Here is a 19,544-nt window from a genome sequence, read left to right on the forward strand (position 1 = left end):
TGCTGGCTTGACAGGAACTAATGGGGATCCATAATAAACCCCAGGAAGAGTAGCTGCTGCCTTGGCAGGAACTAATGGGGATCTATAATAAACCCCAGGAAGAGTAGCTGCTGCCTTGACAGGAACTAATGGGGATCCATAATAAACCCCAGGAAGAGTAGCTGCTGCCTTGACAGGAACTAATGGGGATCCATAATAAACCCCAGGAAGAGTAGCTGCTGCCTTGACAGGAACTAATGGGGATCCATAATAAACCCCAGGAAGAGTAGCTGCTGCCTTGACAGGAACTAATGGGGATCCATAATAAACCCCAGGAAGAGTAGCTGCTGCCTTGACAGGAACTAATGGGGATCCATAATAAACCCCAGGAAGAGTAGCTGCTGGCTTGACAGGAACTAATGGGGATCCATAATAAACCCCAGGAAGAGTAGCTGCTGGCTTGACAGGAACTAATGGGGATCCATAATAAACCCCAGGAAGAGTAGCTGCTGCCTTGGCAGGAACTAATGGGGATCTATAATAAACCCCAGGAAGAGTAGCTGCTGCCTTGACAGGAACTAATGGGGATCCATAATAAACCCCAGGAAGAGTAGCTGCTGCCTTGACAGGAACTAATGGGGATCCATAATAAACCCCAGGAAGAGTAGCTGCTGCCTTGACAGGAACTAATGGGGATCCATAATAAACCCCAGGAAGAGTAGCTGCTGCCTTGACAGGAACTAATGGGGATCCATAATAAACCCCAGGAAGAGTAGCTGCTGCCTTGACAGGAACTAATGGGGATCCATAATAAATACAAATGGTCACTATCATTTTCCAGACATATATTCTTTCTTTCAGTGCCATAACCTGTCACAATCCCCCCTTTTGTGTGTGCGAGTGAGTTGTGTGTGTGTTGTGTATGTGAGTGTCCTACACTCCCCAGTGTGTGTCCTACGCCCCCCAGTGTGTGTCCAACACCCCAGTGTGTGTCCTACGTCCCCCAGTGTGTGTCCTACGCCCCCCAGTGTGTGTCCTACGCCCCCAGTGTGTCTCACCCGTTCTTTGTAGTAGAATGATGATATGGATACGTGGTCCTTGTCCGTGTGGGTGGGGCTGCCGCTGTACAGCCTCAGAGAGCTCTGAGACTCACTACGCATCTTCATAGGAGTCAGGACCCCACTGTGGTACGCAGACAGGGCCGACAGGGACCTGGGGACACACAGAGACAGGTTAACAAGGTCCCCACTGTGGTACGCAGACAGGGCCGACAGGGACCTGGGGACACACAGAGGCAGGTTAACAAGGACCCCACTGTGGTACGGAGACAGGGACCTGGAGACACACAGAGACAGGTTAACAAGGACCCCACTGTGGTACGCAGACAGGGCCGACAGGGACATGGGGACACACAGAGACAGGTTAACAAGGACCCCACTGTGGTACGGAGACAGGGCCGACAGGGACCTGGGGACACACAGAGACAGGTTAACAAGGACCCCACTGTGGTACGCAGACAGGGCCGACAGGGACCTGGGGACACACAGAGGCAGGTTAACAAGGACCCCACTGTGGTACGGAGACAGGAACCTGGGGACACACAGAGACAGGTTAACAAGGACCCCACTGTGGTACGGAGACAGGGCCGACAGCGACCTGGGGACACACAGAGGCAGGTTAACAAGGACCCCACTGTGGTACGGAGACAGGAACCTGGGGACACACAGAGACAGGTTAACAAGGACCCCACTGTGGTACGGAGACAGGGCCGACAGGGACACACACAGAGCAGCAGTATAAAGGGTACCTGGGTGTGGGTTCGGTGGGCGGTACAGAGCGATGCATAGTGATGGGTCTTGTGAAGTACACCAAGCAGCCGGTACCACAGAAGCGAGCCCCGGAGGTACGAGGGAAGGGGATGTTGGCATCCTGGTAGGAGCCGTAGGTGTTGGTGACCCGGGGGAAGGCTGGCAGAGCAGGGGTCACGGGGTTAGACAGGACGTATGGGTTGGCAGCACTACCATCCTCCTGGGTCTACGGAGCGAGAACAGAGAATACATACTGTTATGGGACAGCCCCTCGTATCCTGCTGGCACACCCCCTCGTAAGACTAGAAGAGGCCTTCAGATTACAGGCCTGTCTAAGACTAGAAGAGGCCTTCAGATTACAGGCCTGTCTAAAACTAGAAGTGGCCTTCAGATTACAGGCCTGTCTAAGACTAGAAGAGGCCTTCAGATTACAGGCCTGTCTAAGACTAGAAGAGGCCTTCAGATTACAGGCCTGTCTAAGACTAGAAGAGGTCTTCAGATTACAGGCCTGTCTAAGACTAGAAGAGGCCTTCAGATTACAGGCCTGTCTAAGACTAGAAGTGGCCTTCAGATTACAGGCCTGTCTAAGACTAGAAGAGGCCTTCAGATTACAGGCCTGTCTAAAACTAGAAGAGACCTTCAGATTACAGGCCTGTCTAAGACTAGAAGAGGCCTTCAGATTACAGGCCTGTCTAAGACTAGAAGAGACCTTCAGATTACAGGCCTGTCTAAGACTAGAAGTGGCCTTCAGATTACAGGCCTGTCTAAGACTAGAAGAGGCCTTCAGATTGCATTCAGATTAGGCCTAATCTAACGTTTAGACAGTAGCCAATAGGCTGTACCCTGACAGTTTTAGACCGTAGCCAATAGGCTGTACCCTGACAGTTTAGACCAGGGGTGTCAAACATACGGCCCGCGGGCCGGAACCGGCCCCCAAGGAGGTTCGATCAGGCCCGCAGGATAATTTGAAAGTGGAAAAAATGCATAAAAGACATGGAATTAATATTTTTAATTCGCTGCAATTCATGGATTATCCGCTAAGGGGCGCACTCTTTCCATCAGAGTAGAAGACAAGCTGCATCACTGAAACAGACTGAAAACAGCAGACGGTATCAATGCGCCATCTGCTGCTTGTTACGACGTTGTTAATACCTTGGTCTCTACCTCTCCGCTACACCCTCATTAGCCAAAATGTCGTTATCCAAACGGAGAAAAGTAGATAAGGAGTGTAGAATTTTCAAAGAAAAATGGACCACGTCCTATTTATTTACAGAGATGCACGGAAAACCTTCGTGCTTGGTGTGTTTGCAACAAGTTTCGGTATTGAAGGAATATAATATTCGACGCCACTACGAGACTCATCACAGCAAAAAATATGACGGCTTGCAAGGACAACTGAGAAGAGATAAGATTAACGAATTGCTGGCGGGTCTGAGGAAACAGCAGTCAACTTTCATCCAGAGCCGAGAAGTCAGTGAAGCAGCGGTAAAAGCCAGCTACCTAATTGCTAGCGAAATAGCATTAGCATCGAAGCCGTATTCCGACGGTGACTTTGTTAAACGATGCATGATGAAGGCGGCTGAACTTGTATGTCCCGAGAAGCGACAAGCTTTTGCCAATATTAGCCTGACGAGGAATACTATAGCAGAGAGGATTTCGGAACTATCGGCAGATTTAGACAGTCAATTGAAACAGAGAGTCAAGTCATTTATTGCATTTTCCGTGGCAATTGACGAGAGCACTGACATCACAGACGTGGCCCAACTGGCCATATTTATTCGAGGAGTTGATGAGACATTGACTGTTACTGAAGAGTTTCTTGAGTTGGTGCCAATGATGGACACCACAACAGCCGTGGACATTTTCGGCTCTGTCGTTGCTGCATTGGACAGAGTTGGAGTGGACTGGTCCCGCGCTGTCAGCCTGGCTACAGACGGCGCGCCATCCATGGTCGGAAAGAAAGCAGGTGTCGCGACAAAGTTCAAAGACAAAGTACAAGCCCTTAATGGAGGAGATCGTTTCTGGACATTTCACTGTATTTTGCACCAGGAGGCATTGTGTTGCAAGTCGCTGAAAATGGACCACGTCATGGAGGTGGTTGTTCGCACTGTAAATTTCATCCGGTCCAGAGGTCTGAACCATCGTCAGTTTGACAAACTTCTCAGCGACAGCAACATTACCCACAGCCTGCCATACCACACTGAAGTGAGATGGTTAAGCCGAGGCGCTGTGCTGAGGCATTTCTTTGATCTACGAGAGGAAATCGGACAGTTCATGGAGAAAAAAGGAAAACCGGTGTTGGAATTACAATCTCAGGAATGGCTACGGGACCTTGCATTCTTGGTTGATATTACTGAACACTTGAACAATCTGAACAAAATGTTGCAAGGCCGCAAAAAAGTTGTCACACAGTTTTCTGACAACATACATGCATTTAAGTTGAAGCTGACTTTGTGGGAGATGCAACTGGCAAATGGCAACCCTGCTCATTTCCCCTGTCTGAGAGATGTGTGTGTGACCAGACCTGATGCGGACATGAAACGGTACAAAGACAAAATTGCAGGACTACTGCGGGAGTTTGAGAAACGTTTTCAGGTATTTGGTGAACTTGAGACAGAATTTTCAGTTTTTCGCTCACCTTTCACAGTTAAAGCTTCTGATCTGCCGGTCGAAATTCAGCTAGAGATAATTGATTTGCAGTGTGATGCAGATTTGAAGGGCAAATTTGCCTCTGTAGGTCTGGACAGATTTTATCAGTATCTACTACCAGGGTACCCCAAATTAACAGCCCTGGCTGCTAAAATTTTGTGCATGTTTGGGACAACCTACCTTTGTGAACAAATTTTCTCAGTGATGAATATCAATAAAACAAAAATGCGTTCAAGGCTCACAAACAAGCACTTAAATGACATTCTGAAAGTGACAGCTAGTCAGGACATGACACCTGGTGTTGATGCACTTGTACAGGCCAAAAGATGCCAAGTTTCAGGAACAAATACAAGTCCAGACTAGACTAACACCTTTAAAATGCTGCCTTAGATACTGTTTGCATTGAAAGAATACAGCTCTGTGAAGATGAATCCTTACTGTGGTGATTTAAAAAAATGTGCACTTTAATGTTAGTCAGCAGCTTCAAAACAAAAGTTGTGTGATGGAATTCTACTGTTCATACAACTCCATAAATGTTCAGTATGTATTGTATGTGTATGTATGTTTCATGTATGAAGTTTACAGATTTACAGGACAGGCGAACACTTTCTTCATTACACATTTAAAATCACTCTCCTTAGTTTGTAAGGTGTACGCAGGGATTACATTTAGATTTTATATGCGTATGTGTAAGTGGTTTAAAAATTCCTTTCTTTAAAAGTCTCATTTAATCTTAAAGTGCATTACTATATTTTTCAGTACCAATTAAAGTTTTGTGCCTTTGTACAATCAGTGGGATCAGTTGCAATGCATATTTGTGAATGATAAAAGTAAATTGCACATTTGTCTAAGGAAATATGAGGTGTTTCATGAAATGTTTTGTAAAAGGATAGTTCATTAAATTTCAATATTTTCCTAATGTTCTTGTGCTTCTTTACACCAAAACAAAGGAAAGACATGATATTTTGGTTATTTATAGCAGAGTATGGTATAATTTTAATGGTCCGGCCCACTTGACATCTCCCTAGGCCGTATGTGGCCCACGATGCGAAATGAGTTTGACACCCCTGGTTTAGACAGTAGCCAATAGGCTGTACCCTGACAGTTTTAGACAGTAGCCAATAGGCTGTACCCTGACAGTTTTAGACAGTAGCCAATAGGCTGTACCCTGACAGTTTTAGACAGTAGCCAATAGGCTGTACCCTGACAGTTTTAGACAGTAGCCAATAGGCTGTACCCTGACAGTTTTAGACAGTAGCCAATAGGCTGTACCCTGACAGTTTTAGACAGTAGCCAATAGTAGTATATATGAGGTGTTCAATACAGACCTACAGTAGTATATATGAGGTGTTCAGGTCTACAGTAGTCTATACGAGGTGTTCAATACAGACCTACAGTAGTATATATGAGGTGTTCAGGTCTACAGTAGTCTATATGAGGTGTTCAATACAGACCTACAGTAGTCTATATGAGGTGTTCAGGTCTACAGTAGTCTATATGAGGTGTTCAATACAGACCTACAGTAGTCTATATGAGGTGTTCAGGTCTACAGTAGTATATATGAGGTGTTCAGGTCTACAGTAGTCTATATGAGGTGTTCAGGTCTACAGTAGTCTATATGAGGTGTTCAATACAGACCTACAGTAGTCTATATGAGGTGTTCAGGTCTACAGTAGTCTATATGAGGTGTACAATACAGACCTACAGTAGTCTATATGAGGTGTTCAGGTCTACAGTAGTCTATATGAGGTGTACAACACAGACCTACAATACAATACAATACAGACCTCTATATGAGGTGTTCAGGTCTACAGTAGTCTATATGAGGTGTTCAGGTCTACAGTAGTCTATATGAGGTGTTCAGGTCTACAGTAGTCTATATGAGGTGTTCAGGTCTACAGTAGTCTATATGAGGTGTTCAGGTCTACAGTAGTCTATATGAGGTGTTCAGGTCTACAGTAGTCTATATGAGGTGTTCAGGTCTACAGTAGTCTATATGAGGTGTTCAGGTCTGCAGTAGTCTATATGAGGGGTTCAGTGAAGGCCTACAGTAGTCTATATGAGGTGTTCAGGTCTATAAGTCCATGTTTTATCATTAGTTTACACTATATAGATCCATGTTTTATCATTCGTTTACACTATATAGATCCATGTTTTAATCATTAGTTTACACTATATAGATCCATGTTTGTCCCATTAGTTTACACTATATAGATCCATGTTTTATCATTAGTTTACACTCTATAGATCCATGTTTTAATCATTAGTTTACACTCTATAGATCCATGTTTTAATCATTAGTTTAAACTATATAGATCCATGTTTTACCATTAGTTTACACTATATAGATCCATGTTTTATCATTAGTTTACACTATATAGATCCATGTTTTATCATTAGTTTACACTATATAGATCCATGTTTTATCATTAGTTTACACTATATAGATCCATGTTGTATCATTAGTTTTAATATTAGTTTACACTATATAGATCCATGTTTTATCATTAGTTTACACTATATAGATCCATGTTGTATCATTAGTTTTAATATTAGTTTACACTATATAGATCCATGTTTTATCATTAGTTTACACTATATAGATCCATGTTGTATCATTAGTTTTAATATTAGTTTACACTATATAGATCCATGTTTTATCATTAGTTTACACTATATAGATCCATGTTGTATCATTAGTTTTAATATTAGTTTACACTATATAGATCCATGTTTTATCATTAGTTTACACTATATAGATCCATGTTGTATCATTAGTTTTAATATTAGTTTACACTATATAGATCCATGTTTTAATCATTAGTTTACACTATATAGATCCATGTTTGTCCCATTAGTTTACACTATATAGATCCATGTTTTATCATTAGTTTACTCTATATAGATCCATGTTTTATCATTAGTTTACACTATATAGATCCATGTTTTATCATTAGTTTACACTATATAGATCCATGTTTTATCATTAGTTTACACTCTATAGATCCATGTTTTAATCATTAGTTTACACTATATAGATCCATGTTTTAATCATTAGTTTACACTATATAGATCCATGTTTGTCCCATTAGTTTACACTATATAGATCCATGTTTTAATCATTAGTTTAAACTATATAGATCCATGTTTTAATCATTAGTTTACACTATATAGATCCATGTTTTACCATTAGTTTACACTATATAGATCCATGTTTTATCATTAGTTTACACTATATAGATCCATGTTTTAATCATTAGTTTACACTATATAGATCCATGTTTAATCATTAGTTTACACTATATAGATCCATGTTTAATCATTAGTTTACACTATATAGATCCATGTTTTAATCATTAGTTTACTCTATATAGATCCATGTTTTATCATTAGTTTACACTATATAGATCCATGTTTTATCATTAGTTTACACTATATCGATCCATGTTTTATCATTAGTTTACACTATATCGATCCATGTTTTACCATTAGTTTACACTATATAGATCCATGTTCATCCCATTAGTTTAAACTATATAGATCCATGTTTTACCATTAGTTTACACTATATAGATCCATGTTTTATCATTAGTTTACACTATATAGATCCATGTTTTATCATTAGTTTACACTATATAGATCCATGTTTTATCATTAGTTTACACTATATAGATCCATGTTTTATCATTAGTTTACACTATATCGATCCATGTTTTACCATTAGTTTACACTATATAGATCCATGTTCATCCCATTAGTTTAAACTATATAGATCCATGTTTTACCATTAGTTTACACTATATAGATCCATGTTTTATCATTAGTTTACACTATATAGATCCATGTTTTATCATTAGTTTACACTATATAGATCCATGTTTTATCATTAGTTTACACTATATAGATCCATGTTTTAATCATTAGTTTTAATATTAGTTTACACTATATAGATCCATGTTTTATCATTAGTTTACACTATATAGATCCATGTTGTATCATTAGTTTTAATATTAGTTTACACTATATAGATCCATGTTTTATCATTAGTTTACACTATATAGATCCATGTTTTATCATTAGTTTACACTATATAGATCCATGTTTTAATCATTAGTTTTAATATTAGTTTACACTATATAGATCCATGTTTTATCATTAGTTTACACTATATAGATCCATGTTGTATCATTAGTTTTAATATTAGTTTACACTATATAGATCCATGTTTTATCATTAGTTTACACTATATAGATCCATGTTGTATCATTAGTTTTAATATTAGTTTACACTATATAGATCCATGTTTTATCATTAGTTTACACTATATAGATCCATGTTGTATCATTAGTTTTAATATTAGTTTACACTATATAGATCCATGTTTTAATCATTAGTTTACACTATATAGATCCATGTTTTATCATTAGTTTACACTCTATAGATCCATGTTTTAATCATTAGTTTACACTCTATAGATCCATGTTTTAATCATTAGTTTAAACTATATAGATCCATGTTTTACCATTAGTTTACACTATATAGATCCATGTTTTATCATTAGTTTACACTATATAGATCCATGTTTTATCATTAGTTTACACTATATAGATCCATGTTTTATCATTAGTTTACACTATATAGATCCATGTTGTATCATTAGTTTTAATATTAGTTTACACTATATAGATCCATGTTTTATCATTAGTTTACACTATATAGATCCATGTTGTATCATTAGTTTTAATATTAGTTTACACTATATAGATCCATGTTTTATCATTAGTTTACACTATATAGATCCATGTTTTATCATTAGTTTACTCTATATAGATCCATGTTTTATCATTAGTTTACACTATATAGATCCATGTTTTAATCATTAGTTTACACTATATAGATCCATGTTTGTCCCATTAGTTTACACTATATAGATCCATGTTTTATCATTAGTTTACTCTATATAGATCCATGTTTTATCATTAGTTTACACTATATAGATCCATGTTTTAATCATTAGTTTACACTATATAGATCCATGTTTGTCCCATTAGTTTACACTATATAGATCCATGTTTTATCATTAGTTTACTCTATATAGATCCATGTTTTATCATTAGTTTACACTATATAGATCCATGTTTTATCATTAGTTTACACTATATAGATCCATGTTGTATCATTAGTTTTAATATTAGTTTACACTATATAGATCCATGTTTTATCATTAGTTTACACTATATAGATCCATGTTGTATCATTAGTTTTAATATTAGTTTACACTATATAGATCCATGTTTTATCATTAGTTTACACTATATAGATCCATGTTTTATCATTAGTTTACTCTATATAGATCCATGTTTTATCATTAGTTTACACTATATAGATCCATGTTTTAATCATTAGTTTACACTATATAGATCCATGTTTGTCCCATTAGTTTACACTATATAGATCCATGTTTTATCATTAGTTTACTCTATATAGATCCATGTTTTATCATTAGTTTACACTATATAGATCCATGTTTTAATCATTAGTTTACACTATATAGATCCATGTTTGTCCCATTAGTTTACACTATATAGATCCATGTTTTATCATTAGTTTACTCTATATAGATCCATGTTTTATCATTAGTTTACACTATATAGATCCATTTTTTATCATTAGTTTACACTATATAGATCCATGTTTTATCATTAGTTTACACTATATAGATCCATGTTTGTCCCATTAGTTTACACTATATAGATCCATGTTTTATCATTAGTTTACACTATATAGATCCATGTTTTATCATTAGTTTACTCTATATAGATCCATGTTTTATCATTAGTTTACACTATATAGATCCATGTTTTAATCATTAGTTTACACTATATAGATCCATGTTTGTCCCATTAGTTTACACTATATAGATCCATGTTTTATCATTAGTTTACTCTATATAGATCCATGTTTTATCATTAGTTTACACTATATAGATCCATGTTTTAATCATTAGTTTACACTATATAGATCCATGTTTGTCCCATTAGTTTACACTATATAGATCCATGTTTTATCATTAGTTTACTCTATATAGATCCATGTTTTATCATTAGTTTACACTATATAGATCCATGTTTTATCATTAGTTTACACTATATAGATCCATGTTGTATCATTAGTTTTAATATTAGTTTACACTATATAGATCCATGTTTTATCATTAGTTTACACTATATAGATCCATGTTGTATCATTAGTTTTAATATTAGTTTACACTATATAGATCCATGTTTTATCATTAGTTTACACTATATAGATCCATGTTTTATCATTAGTTTACTCTATATAGATCCATGTTTTATCATTAGTTTACACTATATAGATCCATGTTTTAATCATTAGTTTACACTATATAGATCCATGTTTGTCCCATTAGTTTACACTATATAGATCCATGTTTTATCATTAGTTTACTCTATATAGATCCATGTTTTATCATTAGTTTACACTATATAGATCCATGTTTTAATCATTAGTTTACACTATATAGATCCATGTTTGTCCCATTAGTTTACACTATATAGATCCATGTTTTATCATTAGTTTACTCTATATAGATCCATGTTTTATCATTAGTTTACACTATATAGATCCATTTTTTATCATTAGTTTACACTATATAGATCCATGTTTTATCATTAGTTTACACTATATAGATCCATGTTTGTCCCATTAGTTTACACTATATAGATCCATGTTTTATCATTAGTTTACACTATATAGATCCATGTTTTATCATTAGTTTACACTATATAGATCCATGTTTTAATCATTAGTTTACACTATATAGATCCATGTTTTATCATTAGTTTGCACTATATAGATCCATGTTTTATCATTAGTTTACACTATATAGATCCATGTTTTATCGTTAGTTTACACTATATAGATCCATGTTTTATCATTAGTTTACACTATATAGATCCATGTTTTAATCATTAGTTTACACTATATAGATCCATGTTTTAATCATTAGTTTACACTATATAGATCCATGTTTTATCGTTAGTTTACATTATATAGATCCATGTTTTATCATTAGTTTACACTATATAGATCCATGTTTTATCATTAGTTTACACTTTATAGATCCATGTTTTATCATTAGTTTACACTATATAGATCCATGTTTATCATTAGTTTACACTATATAGATCCATGTTTTAATCATTAGTTTACATTATATAGATCCATGTTTTATCATTTGTTTACACTATATAGATCCATGTTTTATCATTAGTTTACACTATATCGATCCATGTTTTATCATTAGTTTACACTATATCGATCCATGTTTTACCATTAGTTTACACTATATAGATCCATGTTCATCCCATTAGTTTAAACTATATAGATCCATGTTTTACCATTAGTTTACACTATATAGATCCATGTTTTATCATTAGTTTACACTATATAGATCCATGTTTTATCATTAGTTTACACTATATAGATCCATGTTTTATCATTAGTTTACACTATATAGATCCATGTTTTATCATTAGTTTACACTATATAGATCCATGTTTTACCATTAGTTTACACTATATAGATCCATGTTCATCCCATTAGTTTAAACTATATAGATCCATGTTTTACCATTAGTTTACACTATATAGATCCATGTTTTATCATTAGTTTACACTATATAGATCCATGTTTTATCATTAGTTTACACTATATAGATCCATGTTTTATCATTAGTTTACACTATATAGATCCATGTTTTAATCATTAGTTTTAATATTAGTTTACACTATATAGATCCATGTTTTATCATTAGTTTACACTATATAGATCCATGTTGTATCATTAGTTTTAATATTAGTTTACACTATATAGATCCATGTTTTATCATTAGTTTACACTATATAGATCCATGTTTTATCATTAGTTTACACTATATAGATCCATGTTTTAATCATTAGTTTTAATATTAGTTTACACTATATAGATCCATGTTTTATCATTAGTTTACACTATATAGATCCATGTTGTATCATTAGTTTTAATATTAGTTTACACTATATAGATCCATGTTTTATCATTAGTTTACACTATATAGATCCATGTTGTATCATTAGTTTTAATATTAGTTTACACTATATAGATCCATGTTTTATCATTAGTTTACACTATATAGATCCATGTTGTATCATTAGTTTTAATATTAGTTTACACTATATAGATCCATGTTTTAATCATTAGTTTACACTATATAGATCCATGTTTTATCATTAGTTTACACTCTATAGATCCATGTTTTAATCATTAGTTTACACTCTATAGATCCATGTTTTAATCATTAGTTTAAACTATATAGATCCATGTTTTACCATTAGTTTACACTATATAGATCCATGTTTTATCATTAGTTTACACTATATAGATCCATGTTTTATCATTAGTTTACACTATATAGATCCATGTTTTATCATTAGTTTACACTATATAGATCCATGTTGTATCATTAGTTTTAATATTAGTTTACACTATATAGATCCATGTTTTATCATTAGTTTACACTATATAGATCCATGTTGTATCATTAGTTTTAATATTAGTTTACACTATATAGATCCATGTTTTATCATTAGTTTACACTATATAGATCCATGTTTTATCATTAGTTTACTCTATATAGATCCATGTTTTATCATTAGTTTACACTATATAGATCCATGTTTTAATCATTAGTTTACACTATATAGATCCATGTTTGTCCCATTAGTTTACACTATATAGATCCATGTTTTATCATTAGTTTACTCTATATAGATCCATGTTTTATCATTAGTTTACACTATATAGATCCATGTTTTAATCATTAGTTTACACTATATAGATCCATGTTTGTCCCATTAGTTTACACTATATAGATCCATGTTTTATCATTAGTTTACTCTATATAGATCCATGTTTTATCATTAGTTTACACTATATAGATCCATGTTTTATCATTAGTTTACACTATATAGATCCATGTTGTATCATTAGTTTTAATATTAGTTTACACTATATAGATCCATGTTTTATCATTAGTTTACACTATATAGATCCATGTTGTATCATTAGTTTTAATATTAGTTTACACTATATAGATCCATGTTTTATCATTAGTTTACACTATATAGATCCATGTTTTATCATTAGTTTACTCTATATAGATCCATGTTTTATCATTAGTTTACACTATATAGATCCATGTTTTAATCATTAGTTTACACTATATAGATCCATGTTTTTCCCATTAGTTTACACTATATAGATCCATGTTTTATCATTAGTTTACTCTATATAGATCCATGTTTTATCATTAGTTTACACTATATAGATCCATGTTTTAATCATTAGTTTACACTATATAGATCCATGTTTGTCCCATTAGTTTACACTATATAGATCCATGTTTTATCATTAGTTTACTCTATATAGATCCATGTTTTATCATTAGTTTACACTATATAGATCCATTTTTTATCATTAGTTTACACTATATAGATCCATGTTTTATCATTAGTTTACACTATATAGATCCATGTTTGTCCCATTAGTTTACACTATATAGATCCATGTTTTATCATTAGTTTACACTATATAGATCCATGTTTTATCATTAGTTTACACTATATAGATCCATGTTTTAATCATTAGTTTACACTATATAGATCCATGTTTTATCATTAGTTTGCACTATATAGATCCATGTTTTATCATTAGTTTACACTATATAGATCCATGTTTTATCGTTAGTTTACACTATATAGATCCATGTTTTATCGTTAGTTTACATTATATAGATCCATGTTTTATCATTAGTTTACACTATATAGATCCATGTTTTATCATTAGTTTACACTTTATAGATCCATGTTTTATCATTAGTTTACACTATATAGATCCATGTTTATCATTAGTTTACACTATATAGATCCATGTTTTAATCATTAGTTTACATTATATAGATCCATGTTTTATCATTTGTTTACACTATATAGATCCATGTTTTATCATTAGTTTACACTATATAGATCCATGTTTTAATCATTAGTTTACACTATATAGATCCATGTTTTAATCATTAGCTTACACTATATAGATCCATGTTTTAATCATTAGTTTACACTATATAGATCCATGTTTGTCCCATTAGTTTACACTATATAGATCCATGTTTTAATCATTAGTTTACACTATATAGATCCATGTTTTAATCATTAGCTTACACTATATAGATCCATGTTTTAATCATTAGTTTACACTATATAGATCCATGTTTAATCATTAGTTTACACTGGATCTATATAGTGTAAACTAATGATAAAACATGGATCTATATAGTGTAAACTAATGATAAAACATGGATCTATATAGTGTAAACTAATGATAAAACATGGATCTATATAGTGTAAACTAATGATAAAACATGGATCTATATAGTGTAAACTAATGATAAAACATGGATCTATATAGTGTAAACTAATATTAAAACATGGATCTATATAGTGTAAACTAACGATAAAACATGGATCTATATAGTGTAAACTAATGATAAAACATGGATCTATATAGTGTAAACTAATGATTAAAACATGGATCTATATAGTGTAAACTAATGATTAAAACATGGATCTTTATAGTGTAAACTAATGATAAAACATGGATCTATATAGTGTAAACTAATGATAAAACATGGATCTATATAGTGTAAACTAATGGGACAAACATGGATCTATATAGTGTAAACTAATGGGACAAACATGGATCTATATAGTGTAAACTAATGATTAAAACATGGATCTATATAGTGTAAACTAATGATAAAACATGGATCTATATAGTGTAAACTAATGATAAAACATGGATCTATATAGTGTCAACTAATGATAAAACATGGATCTATATAGTGTAAACTAATGATAAAACATGGATCTATATAGTGTAAACTAATGATAAAACATGGATCTATATAGTGTAAACTAATGATAAAACATGGATCTATATAGAGTAAACTAATGATAAAACATGGATCTATATAGAGTAAACTAATGATAAAACATGGATCTATATAGTGTAAACTAATGGGACAAACATGGATCTACATAGTGTAAACTAATGATTAAAACATGGATCTATATAGTGTAAACTAATGATAAAACATGGATCTATATAGAGTAAACTAATGATAAAACATGGATCTATATAGTGTAAACTAATGGGACAAACATGGATCTATATAGTGTAAACTAATGATTAAAACATGGATCTATATAGTGTAAACTAATGATTAAAACATGGATCTATATAGTGTAAACTAATGATTAAAACATTGATCTATATAGTGTAAACTAATGATAAAACATGGATCTATATAGTGTAAACTAATTATTAAAACATGGATCTATATAGTGTAAACTAATTATTAAAACATGGATCTATATAGTGTAAACTAATGATAAAACATGGATCTATATAGTGTAAACTAATGATAAAACATGGATCACTATAGTGTAAACTAATGATAAAACATGGATCTATATAGTGTAAACTAATTATTAAAACATGGATCTATATAGTGTAAACTAATGATTAAACATGGATCTATATAGTGTAAACTAATGATAAAACATGGATCTATATAGTGTAAACTAATGATAAAACATGGATCTATATAGTGTAAACTAATTATTAAAACATGGATCTATATAGTGTAAACTAATTATTAAAACATGGATCTATATAGTGTAAACTAATGATAAAACATGGATCTATATAGTGTAAACTAATGATAAACATGGATCTATATAGTGTAAACTAATGATTAAACATGGATCTATATAGTGTAAACTAATGGGACAAACATGGATCTATATAGTGTAAACTAATGGGACGAACTCAGTGAAGTTCAATCTCTTCCATCTCTGTGCAAGAGGTGCACGGCAGAGAGCAGCTTAGAGGGAACATTGTCCACGAGTGTCCAAGACCTTTGAAATGTTTGAATCCTTCTTGATGTAATGCGATTTGTGTCTCACCATGTAAGACTCTAGACAGGACACCAGCTGTCTAACACAGGGCTCCAGACAGTTCTGATTCCTCTTGACCTTCTGCAGTGACGTGTCTGTCAGGACCTACACAGAGGAGATACAACTGTGAGGAGAGAGAGGGAGACAGACACACACACACACACACACACACACACACACGATACAGGCACACACACACACACACACACACACACACACACACACACACGATACAGACACACACACACACACACACGATACAGACACACACACACACACACACACACACACACACACACACACACACACGATACAGGCACACACACACACACACACGATACAGGCACACACACACACACACACACACACACACACACACACCCCCCCACGGTTACCTTCTGTATCTTGGTCCTCATGGCGGTGGGGATGGTGGTCGGGGAGATGAACTGGAAGGAAGGAGCAGCGTTGTTGGGGTAGTGGGACGGGAACTTCCCCACCAGGTGAACCTGGTTGGTCCCGAACACGGCGGACACCACGCAGCTACGGTTCACCGCATCCATCTGGAGGAATCACACCACAGAACAATCACACCACAGAACAATCACACCACAGAACAATCACACCACGCAGCTACGGTTCACCGCATCCATCTGGAGGAATCACACCACAGAACAATCACACCACAGAACAATCACACCACACAGCTACGGTTCACCGCATCCATCTGGAGGAATCACACCACAGAACAATCACACCACGCTGCTACGGTTCACCGCATCCATCTGGAGGAATCACACCACAGAACAATCACACCACAGAACAATCACACCACGCAGCTACGGTTCACCGCATCCATCTGGAGGAATCACACCACAGAACAATCACACCATGCAGCTACGGTTCACCGCATCCATCTGGAGGAATCACACCACAGAACAATCACACCACAGAACAATCACACCACGCAGCTACGGTTCACCGCATCCATCTGGAGGCAATGACACCACAGAACAATCACACCACGCAGCTACGGTTCACCACATCCATCTGGAGGCAAGCACACCACAGAACAATCACACCACAGAACAATCACACCACGCAGCTACGGTTCACCACATCCATCTGGAGGCAATCACACCACAGAACAATCACACCACAGAACAATCACACCACGCAGCTACGGTTCACCACATCCATCTGGAGGCAATCACACCACAGAACAATCACACCACGCAGCTACGGTTCACCACATCCATCTGGAGGAATCACACCACAGAACAATCACACCACGCAGTTACGGTTCACTGCATCCATCTGGAGGCAATCACACCACAGAACAATCACACCACACAGCTACGGTTCACCGCATCCATCTGGAGGCAATCACACCACAGAACAATCACACCACAGAACAATCACACCACAGAACAATCACACCACAGAACAATCACACCACACAGCTACGGTTCACCGCATCCATCTGGAGGCAATCACACCACAGAACAATCACACCACGCAGCTACGGTTCACCACATCCATCTGGAGGCAATCACACCACAGAACAATCACACCACAGAACAATCACACCACACAGCCAAGGTTCACCGCATCCATCTGGAGGCAATCACACCACAGAACAATCACACCACACAGCTACGGTTCACCGCATCCATCTGGAGGCAATCACACCACAGAACAATCACACCACAGAACAATCACACCACGCAGCTACGGTTCACTGCATCCATCTGGAGGCAATCACACCACAGAACAATCACACCACGCAGCTACGGTTCACCACATCCATCTGGAGGCAATCACACCACAGAACAATCACACCACGCAGCTACGGTTCACCACATCCATCTGGAGGCAATCACACCACAGAACAATCACACCACGCAGCTACGGTTCACCACATCCATCTGGAGGCAATCACACCACAGAACAATCACACCACGCAGCTACGGTTCACCACATCCATCTGGAGGCAATCACACCACAGAACAATCACACCACGCAGCTACGGTTCACCGCATCCATCTGGAGGCAATCACACCACAGAACAATCACACCACAGAAACACATTGGTACCATGTAGAACAATCACACCACAGAAACACATTGGTACCATGTAGAACAATCACACCACAGACACACATTGGTACGACGTAGAACAATCACAACATAGAACCACATTGGTACCATGTAGAACAATCACACCACAGACACACATTGGTACGACGTAGAACAAAGAAAGATGGGAAGCAGGAAACATGTCGGACCACAAAGTGACGCTGTGTCAGAGTTCTGGAGACAGACCACCATAATAAAGGGAGATGTAGTTCTATTGAACAGACCACCATAATAAAGGGAGATGTAGTTCTATTGAACAGACCGCCATAATAAAGGGAGATGTAGTTCTATTGAACAGACCACCATAATAAAGGGAGATGTAGTTCTATAGAACAGACCGCCATAATAAAGGGAGATGTAGTTCTATTGAACAGACCACCATAATAAAGGGAGATGTAGTTCTATAGAACAGACCGCCATAATAAAGGGAGATGTAGTTCTATTGAACAGACCACCATAATAAAGGGAGATGTAGTTCTATTGAACAGACCACCATAATAAAGGGAGATGTAGTTCTATAGAACAGACCGCCATAATAAAGGGAGATGTAGTTCTATTGAACAGACCACCATAATAAAGGGAGATGTAGTTCTATAGAACAGACCGCCATAATAAAGGGAGATGTAGTTCTATTGAACAGACCACCATAATAAAGGGAGATGTAGTTCTATAGAACAGACCACCATAATAAAGGGAGATGTAGTTCTATTGAACAGACCACCATAATAAAGGGAGATGTAGTTCTATTGAACAGACCACCATAATAAAGGGAGATGTAGTTCTATAGAACAGACCGCCATAATAAAGGGAGATGTAGTTCTATTGAACAGACCACCATAATAAAGGGAGATGTAGTTCTATTGAACAGACCACCATAATAAAGGGAGATGTAGTT

The 19,544-nt window shown here is 35.6% G+C and overlaps 1 protein-coding gene across 8 annotated transcripts in view; it reads right to left on the bottom strand.

The window, feature by feature from the left end:
- Positions 1–19,544, bottom strand: part of wdr59 (WD repeat domain 59) — an 85,724-nt gene that overhangs the window by 30,184 nt on the left and 35,996 nt on the right. For all 8 annotated transcript variants that reach the window (XM_071400361.1, XM_071400360.1, XM_071400362.1 and 5 more), the window contains exons 14-17: positions 16,909–17,073; positions 16,523–16,618; positions 1,787–2,013; positions 1,038–1,191 (exon numbers count right to left, since the gene is read on the bottom strand). In XM_071400361.1, coding sequence (XP_071256462.1) covers positions 1,038–1,191; positions 1,787–2,013; positions 16,523–16,618; positions 16,909–17,073 — 642 coding nt within the window. The remainder of the gene's footprint in view (positions 1–1,037; positions 1,192–1,786; positions 2,014–16,522; positions 16,619–16,908; positions 17,074–19,544) is intronic.

This window comes from Salvelinus alpinus, chromosome 5 (assembly GCF_045679555.1).
Source record: "Salvelinus alpinus chromosome 5, SLU_Salpinus.1, whole genome shotgun sequence".
NCBI lineage: Eukaryota > Metazoa > Chordata > Actinopteri > Salmoniformes > Salmonidae > Salvelinus > Salvelinus alpinus.